Source organism: Protobothrops mucrosquamatus, unplaced genomic scaffold (assembly GCF_001527695.2).
Source record: "Protobothrops mucrosquamatus isolate PMUCROS unplaced genomic scaffold, P.Mucros_1.0 scaffold115, whole genome shotgun sequence".
Lineage (NCBI taxonomy): Eukaryota > Metazoa > Chordata > Lepidosauria > Squamata > Viperidae > Protobothrops > Protobothrops mucrosquamatus.
In genome coordinates this window covers 1,393,978-1,402,780 of record NW_015386487.1, presented here as the reverse complement: position 1 = coordinate 1,402,780, position 8,803 = coordinate 1,393,978, and the positions used below count along the sequence as shown (strand labels likewise).

Here is an 8,803-nt window from a genome sequence, read left to right as displayed (position 1 = left end):
GATTTGGGTGGAAAAGGGCAACTTGTCAGATCTGGCTAACCATTTTCCACCATGGTGAACTGGGTATCAGCGATGGGGGGAGGCTGCCTTTTCCTGTGATTCCCAAGCAAGCAGCCTGGACACCCCCAACTCATGCAGCCTTGTGGCTCTGAGTCACAGTCCCCTTTTAAAGCTGTCGCTGTGGACTCTAGAGAAGCATTTTACATTTATCTCTCAGTTAATCTGCCTTGGTATTGCAAACTTGACTGACCATTGGCTTTCCAGGTTTCCCTTAGGATTTTTCCAGCCATGGCCTGACCTGAGGCTCATCCCTTTGGCCTCGTTGGTTCCCCTTTTCTGCTGGGACTAAGGCTGGTTTAGTACTTATGTTTGTATTCACTCTGCCCTAGAACAACAGCACACCAGCCAGTGAGGACAAATGCTGGCAATGTACTCGGAGAACTTTATTGCCTATGCATATGCACCACCGTCTGGCCACACTGCCAGGGATGACTGAGGAGGGAAGGGTTCTCCTACAGGCTGTGCAGGGTATGCACACCCACAGTTGTTCTGCTGAAGCTGGGCCACACCCATCAGAGGATCTCGAGAGCCAAGCCAAGGAGATGGCTACCCTTCCCATTGGACAGGTCCATCCCCGAGCAATCCAGGAAGCTGTGAGAACAGGACCAGGATAAGGCAGGCCCCAATCCAGGGCCAGGAGGGAGAGCAGAGAGAGCTGGCAGCCGTGAGCTGCTCTCCATACAGATCTAGCAGTTGCAGGACCACCCCATTCGTCCAGCCAAACCCTTCCTGCAGAGAGACCGGAGAAGGATCAAACAAGTGGGTCCCTTTGGTCAGGAGCTGCTCCCCCCTCCCTCTGGAATGTCACCTGTCAAGACCTCTTACCTGCACTGGATACTCCCCACCACCACCTGGCTTCCCATCACCTTCGACATCATACTAGAAAGGAAAAGGGGTGAGCAATGATGGCTGCTCCAGGCTAAGCTACCCTGAGGACCAGCACATAGAGGTCCGTGGGAGAGGACCTCCACTGGAGGCTCCATGCTGGGGAGGGATGGAGGAATGAGGGAGAAGCCAGCTATGGCCTGGGGGTGGTGGCGGAAGACAGGGAAACTGTGGAAGAGACAGATGCCCAGGAAGGCCACCTCACCTTCTCAAACATGCCTCCATACTTCTCGTAGACAGCCAGGTTCATCTGCAGCCAGCGCTGAGCCAGGCTGAAGGCCAGCTCTCGTGCCCGGGGAGAGGAAGATTTAGCCAGACCTGGCAGGGCAGGGCAATGTTGTCAGTTGAGGCCTAGGGCAGGGAGACACTGCCCTGCAGGATTTGGCTGGCAGGAAGAGTTGCCTGGATGAACAGGGCAGGAGAATGACTCCTGCAGAAGCTGGAAAGGCAGGATGCAGGGCGAACCGCAGACACAGTGAAGCACCCCAGACTCTTTGGAAGGACTCCTCACCTAAGATCACCATGTGCTGGAGGGGGGCCCAAGCATTTGGAAGGTCCCATTGCTGTCCCGTCTCTGTCAGGGAGGTGGGCAGTCCATTAGCATAGGATAGGGCCGAACTCTCCTGCAGGCACCCACAAAGAAGAGGGCATTTCCAGCCAGTGATGGTGGGTAGAGGAAAGGCTGCCCTGAGATGCCCTATCCTGCCTGGCCCTGATTCCAGGGGTTGGCACAAGGTGCAACTAGGGAGCAATGTTCAGTCTCTATAGTGGAGAAACCAGCATTTGGTGCTGCCAACCATTCTGCCCACTGGTGTGCTGGCTTCCCCCTCAAGAAGGACGTTGGGGCTTTTGCAGTGAGGGAAGAGCAGGCAGGCAAGGAGCTTTTCTCTGCTGCCTGTGATTTCCCTCCCCCCAGACTAGGAGTGCTCCCCCTGAAGTGAGCCAGGATCTGTCCAGGTGAATTGTGGGATGCCTGCCTCAGCAGCTCCCCACCAGCTGTCCAGGCAGCATCCATCTCTGGCCACCCACCAGCTGCCTCTTACCTCCAGGTAGTGGAGTGCCTTCTCCGTCCTGGGCAGATCCACGCCACACTCAGTCCACAGGGGGCTTAGGTTGGAGGGGTAGAAGGCCCGGTTGTGCCTCTGGTGGAGGAGGTGATAGTCCAGCCAGACACCAGCATCCTCATTCCACAGGACAGCAGTGACGGCAGCCACCCGCTGCCTCCGCGCAGCCCAGAACCAGCTCGCTTTCTCACCATCCCCTGGAGAGGGCAAGCAGCACCCTCCTTCAGAGCAGGCCTGCCCTCCATGCCCCAGACAGGCAGCTCATCAGGGCCCCAGAGCCAAGTGAGCCTCCCCCGGCCACACAGCCATCAAGCAAGAGGCAACACACACACACACACACCCAATGAGGGAGCTGGTGGCAGCTGCCTCCCTTTGCCCCATTTCTCACCAAGCACTTGGTAGAAAGTGGCTAACAGCTGCTCGACTTTGCAAAGAATGGCATTTAAATCCACCGGCACAACTCCCCTCACTCTGGTGCCTTGCAGTGGGTCCTGCAGTGGTGGGGAGCCTGGCAAGAACCAGCGGGAGGAGAAATCCCAGCCTGACTCGGCCGCACTCTGCAGCTCTGCCCAAAGGCCCTGTTGGGCTTCTGCAGGGAAACAAGTGATGAAACAGGAAGCAGCGGCCTCCGACATTGCCCACAAGAGCTGCAGGCAGGAGGCAGGTTGCTTGCCATTCCTCAGATCCTAGAGACGGAAGAGGCCCTGAGGTTCCCAGGGGCAACTCCCAGCCAGTCTAGGAATTCACATTAAAGCACCCTGGATGAATGGGTGGGTGGGTGGGTGGATGGATGGATGGCTAGATGCCCATGAAGCACAATACCCTCATCGCTGCCAAACTACTCTTACTATGAAAAGGTTTCCTTAACATTTGATGGGCAATTACCTTCCTGTGATTATGTTTGGCCTTCAGAGATCACACAAAAGAGCCCCCGTCCTCTTATGTGTGAGACACCCTTTCAGCTAGTTAAAAAATTATGCCCTGTGCTTTGCCTCTAATGTCTGACCTGATTTCCTAAACCCTTCTTAAGATGTGATACCCACAAATGGTCAAATTGTTCAAGGGGAGTTTGACTGGGGCAGAATGAAATGGGATTGTTGTTGTACATGCTATGATTGAAAGCTCTCTTGTGCTGATTCAGACAATAATTGCATGTGCTGCTTTCTGCTGTGTGCTCTGCTGCTCATACTTAGCTGGCAAGCCTCTGCCATTACATCAAGATCCTTTCCACAACGCCTTCTCCAAGCCATTCCCCTCACCAGGAGCCTGATCGGGCAATTACCTTCCTCTAAGCCCACTGCCAGCTCGACATCTTTCATGTAGGACTCTGGTCTGGTGGGGGGAAGGGGAGAAAGGTTGAAGGGGATCCAGGTGTTCTTGGATACCAAGAATGGCCAGTTAGTGGAAGAGGACCATATCTGCAGGGCCACTCACCTGGGTTCCCCCACCTGGACATTGTAGCGATTCAGGGAGTATCGCTTGCCCCCTACAGAGATATTGACAGCCCGGTAGTCTTGCCAGAAGTGATACTCAGCCTCGAGCAGGTGGATGTTTTCCCTAAAGAAGGCAGAGGTGAGAAGGCCTTGAGAAGGGAGGGCAAAAATTCCTCATTAGCCACAGCGATGGACGGTGTGTGTGTGTGTGAAATGCCTTTGGCCAGTTCTGCAAGCTGAACTGCAGCCCAAGAGTCCTGGTCACCAGTTGGTTCAAAGATACTTGCCGTAGAAACTCAGTGTCGTTTGTGTAGCTCAAGTAGCTCTCCATCATTAGGGTGAGAAGTGGCGGCTGACTTCGACGCTCGTAGTACACCCGGCCGCCATTTGGGATGTGCCCAAATCTGCTCTCAGGAAGCACATGGCTCAGAAGAGGATTGGCAGCAGGGCCAGCTCCCGCCAGCTCCCCTCAAGGCTAGCAGAGTAGCTGCCCATGCCCACCCAGCAGGTTTCCCCTCTGCTCCTTGGGAGTTGAGGCAGAAGGAGAAGCAACACCTCTTCCCAACCCTGCCTTTCCTGGCAACGCTCACTTGCTGACTAGGTAGAGGAAGTTTTGGATGAGGCCCTTGGCTGTAGCGGTCATGTTGGAGAGGAGGAGGCCTCCCAGGATCCAGAAGGAATCCCTGTGGCAGGAAAGAAAGCGGCAGCCATGTGTGGATGCGGGAAGGGAGTTGAGGGAAAGGGGCCTCTGCTGGCCAAACCTGTGGGTTGGGGCAAAGGTCCCCCACCAGCCCTCTGCATGTCTCACCAGTAGTAATATTCACGGAACCGGCCCCCAGGCACGATCAGTGGGTTTGGCACATGGATCAGAGAGTAACGCCAAGGAGACATTTGAACATTGGGGTTCACCTGAAGGGAAATGGAGCAGCTTCTGCTGAGGGCACGGTAGCCTCCCTCTGCATCCCCCAATGGCTGAACTTTAGCACTTACCCGCCTGCCCAGCTGCTTCCACTTGGCGTTCAGGACCTGGGCCCAGGACCGCAACTTCTCATCTGAAATCCTCTTGAGGAGGGGGATGCTACAACGGGCCCAGGAGGTTCAGAAGGCAGCCATTCAAGATGTGATGTCAATCCCCAGTAAAGATTTAGGGAGAAAAATGTTGCGCACTTTGCAATCTGCGTAGTGCCCCCAAGGCCTTGGAAGAAAAAGGCTTCCATTCCCACCCTGAGCAAGAAAGAAAGGGCAAGGCGCCCTGGAAGACCCGGACCTCACAGAGCAGAGATTCCCAGGCAATTTGGGGGCAGGCCAGGAGCACAGTGGGGGGAGGGGACTGGTCTGAAAGGGGGCATCTGGTGGCTTTCCCAGAGACAGGGGATTGGCCATTCAGAAATAGAGGACTGACTATTGGCTGGCTGCCAGGGTCAAGGGCCCTCTGACCAGAAAGTTGGGAGGGCCCATCTTTGAGGCCAGGAAGTGGCAATAGTGGCCTCAGGTAATAGGTGGGCTTGTAGGATCTCAAAGACCAACATGCCAAAGCAGAATAGGGCCAGGAGCCAATGCCCATCTTGGAGGGTGGTCAGTGTGCTCTAGAAATGTAATCCTAGTTGAGAACTCATACACTGCACGGGGCAGTATGGTGCCATCTCCGAGAGCAGGAAATATGTCACCATACCCCTTCCAGGTGTAACTGTACCTGTCTGTCCAGTCTGGAGGCATCCAGCTTTCCAGGTCCTGCCCTGGAGGAAAGAAGTGAGCCTCCACAAACTGTGCCAGCTGCAGTTTGGATAAGGCCCCACTGGGTGTGGCATTCATTAATTCCTCAAATTGCTTGAGAACCACATCTGGAAGAATGGGACAAAGATCTAGCAGATCTGGTCAAGGTTCACTCTAGGGTGGAGGGGTGAAGAGGGGCTAAGCTTGCATTAGCACACTTCAGGCCCAGGAAGCCTGTGCTCTGCAGCTGAAGCACCTGGCTGGCAAGCTCAGGTTGAGCATAGCACCAGCAGGGCCAGCAGCCTTTCCTCTGCATACAACCACTTTCTACATTCAGGTCCGTCTCTCCAAGTGGTTGGGCTGTTATGAAAGCAGGGCGACTGGCACTAGGAAGAGGACTGCGCTGTAGGGGTGGACATTCACCTGGATTGGACTTCAGTGGCATGTCAACAAAGTCTTTGTCGTCTTGAAAGAGCCTGGCAAGCTGGACTTGCCGCAGCAACTCTCCAGTGCAGTAGATGTGGCTGGAAAAGAAGAGCAGAACTGCTCTGCAGAGGAGCAATGCCCTTGGGGGAAACAATATCATGGTGCCACCAGCAGCCAAGACTTTGCAAGGTAGGGGGCAGCTGCTCCTTGATGCCCACAGCCAGGCTCCCCAGGGACAAGGTCCCAAACACCAAGCATCTTCTGGGTAGCGAATTCCATTCCTTTCCTTACATCTGGACCAGGAACACTGAGCAAGGCTGCCAAGGTGCCTCTTCCCTGACGCAAGCTCCCTCTCCCTACAGGGCATGGAAGAGCCGCTCTGTGGGCACCCTGGCCCCAGAGTCTGCTGCCAAGCTGGCAGGGCACTCCCTTGAACTCTGAGCATGCACACCCTTGCCATTTCTTGAGAATAGCTCCTCCTTCTTGTCCTGCAGAAGAACCAGCTACGGTACAGGGTACCCATCTGGGTGGATCATTAATCAGTAAAAGCAGCTCCGTCCAGAAAACATACAAGAATTCTGGAGCCTCAACAGACTGCTGAAGCAGCAGCTTCTTCATTAGCAACTGGGGACAAACTTTGTTCCCCTCAAACATGTCCAGTCACCCTCTTTTTTTCTCTTCCTTTAACCCGTCCTTCCCACTCCTTTATCCTCCAGGATGATTGGTGGCAGAGAGAAACTCCCTGGGCGCACTTTGTGGCTTGGTAAGATTGGCACCAGGGTTGTCAGGCCTTGCCTCGTCAAGGCAATTTACAGGAAATGCTGCCTCAGATAGCCCCAGCTGTACCCAAGGTGCCCCACCAGTTTGCTCACCTGTCACATGGAGGTGGAAGGCTGCCTGCCATCACCTGCCACCACCACAGAGCTGCGCAGATGACCAGGAACCCGCGCCCCACTGGACCTGGCATTTCAGCTGAGAGTTTGGGTGCCAAGCAGCACCACCATTCCACAGGCAATGCCCACAAAGCAAGCCTGCAGTTTCACACCCAGCTCTTCATCTGCTTTTTGGGCAGGGCTGCTCCAGGGCTGTTACGCAGAGGAGGGCAGGGCCTGGAAAATTCCCAGGCCCAACCACAGGCCGCCCCCGCAGCTATGCCTGCCACCGCTTGTCCCGGCCCTTAGCTGCCTGGAAAGAAAGAAGGGAAACGTTCCCAGCCCTTTGCAGAGCAATGTTCCTCTCCTGGGCCCCTTCTCTTTTTGCCCCCAAAGAGCAGCTTCAGAGCTTGATGGCGCAGGTCAGCCTTGCTCTGCTCTGCTCGGCTTGTTCTTCTCGACATGCTCTCAGTGCCTGTGATGCAAGCCAGAGCGACATGCTGTACAAGTGAAGAGTCTGAAGCAAGTTCAGGTCCCAGTGAGCTTTTATTGAGCCAATTCTCTTAAAAATAAGTCAGAATTTTATAATTCAGCACTTTTGACACTAGGTTCACAGCGTTCCTTTATATACTTGTGTACATACGCTGTGCCAAAATCTGAGCTCTGCTGGACATTTGCCAGTTCCCAGTTCCAAACGAAAAATAATCCTTCCCTCCCACCCCACCCCTTGTTGACAAATTCTAGCCCTCACTGTTCGTACTGGACATGGTCTGAACTGAACCAAGGATCAATGAAATACAACATTGCTAGAATTGAACAAAAAAGTATGTTCCCCAAATTTTCCAGTTTCAAGAAAGGGAAAATTGACTTATTTTCTTCCAAACATTGCCACCCCCACATCTTGGTTAAAATACAGCAAGGCTGTATCTTTGTGTTATCCTCCCTCCCCCATCCCCCCACCCTCGCACAGGACTCCAGAATGTTGCCTAAGGAGTAGAGTTGCAGCAGAGAGATTCCCTCTGGCTGCTCCAACATTCCCTCCCTAGAGAATACCACGAGTTTTCATTGCAAAGGTGCTGTGACCCCACTTGACTTTTTCATATCCTGCCAGGGAACAAATGATTGTGCCCCAGAAGTAGCGTCCAGAGGTATGTTTTGCACCAACAGCTTAGGTCAGACTACTGGTGGAAACAACTCATACCCAGACAAAGATCCTGGACACAACGGTGCCTCTCTTTAATTGGCAAGATTCAGCCAGTCCTGTGCAAGCAAAATAAAGCTGGATTTAAAATAAAGAGTAGAATGAGATGCCCAAATCAAACTCATCTGCTTTTGTGTCTAGTTTCTATGATCTCATCCAGCTCTAACAACAGACACAAAAGCAGAGGGTATAGAAAAAGATGCTCCCATCTCATTCTGTAATAATTAAAAAAAAAGAAAAAAATCAACCCACCCACCCACCACCCAAGGTCATCTCTACTAAGTGCAGGGGATCCTGGGAAGACCCCACTGATGTTATCGCCAAAGCCTTGTTTTGTCCCAGAATTTGTTCTCTCAAAATTTCCCCAGAAGCGGCTAAACCAATTGAAAAACTGTTGGCAACTGCTTTATGCATAAGACATCCAATTCTCATCAGCCTTCAGTTTCAGATGAAGGGGTTAAAAAAAAAAAAGACAGACCAGGGTGTCCCTAGTCAATATTTGGAGCATCTTTCCTTTCCAAGTCTCTCTTCACCATTGAGAGACAAGGAGCCATTGTCAGGTGGCTTTCTGACCCAAACAAAGCTACCCAAAAACGGTGATCAGAGGTTGAGGCCACTCCTCTGCTAGGTGGCCGCAGGTGAAATAATACTTTCTCTTTAAAAAAGGCTGTGCTTCAAGAGTGACAAGAGGAGCGTGGCGCTGGGCAGAGTGGCCACCTCAACTCACTGCACCAAATCAGGTGTTGTACATGTTCTCACAAGTTTCAAGATTGCTGCACACATTTTGCCTCTGCTCTCTCCTCCTTTGGGAATGCCCTTGGCTGCTGCAGAAGAGCAAAGTTTTGCTTTGGGTCACTAGTGCCCACTCCCCAAGCTGTTCCACCCAAGTAGTTGCTCGTCTTATGCAGCCTCAGCTGAATTCCCAGCAGAAGAGCTTTTCGTTAATACAACTTTTACTATGGTTACTTAGACAAAACATGTTCCACTTCCAAAGAGTTGTCAGGAGGCACCTGGCTCTAGGCACAGTTCTCTGAGGTCAGGGCTGGAAAAAGTTGGTACTTTCTATCAGAACTGCTTAGCTTGTCGGGGCAGGAAGGGTGGGGTGGGCTCCGACTGTCTTGTCTCTGAGCCAAGAGAGCCTATGCTTGC

The 8,803-nt window shown here is 53.1% G+C and overlaps 1 protein-coding gene across 1 annotated transcript; it reads right to left on the bottom strand.

Annotated features, from left to right (window-relative positions):
• Nucleotides 1–423: 423 nt before the first annotated feature.
• Nucleotides 424–6,540, bottom strand: TREH (trehalase). The gene is made up of 15 exons (XM_015812915.2): nt 6,454–6,540; nt 5,579–5,679; nt 5,136–5,283; nt 4,433–4,520; nt 4,251–4,351; nt 4,033–4,125; nt 3,730–3,846; nt 3,444–3,566; nt 3,292–3,341; nt 2,398–2,598; nt 1,989–2,206; nt 1,457–1,568; nt 1,151–1,263; nt 886–939; nt 424–789 (listed from the first exon to the last, which is right to left on the bottom strand). The coding sequence occupies exons 1-15, from the start codon at nt 6,483–6,485 to the stop codon at nt 607–609; spliced, it is 1,734 nt and encodes a 577-aa protein (XP_015668401.2). The 5' UTR covers nt 6,486–6,540; the 3' UTR covers nt 424–606.
• Between the last annotated feature and the right edge of the window lie 2,263 nt (nt 6,541–8,803).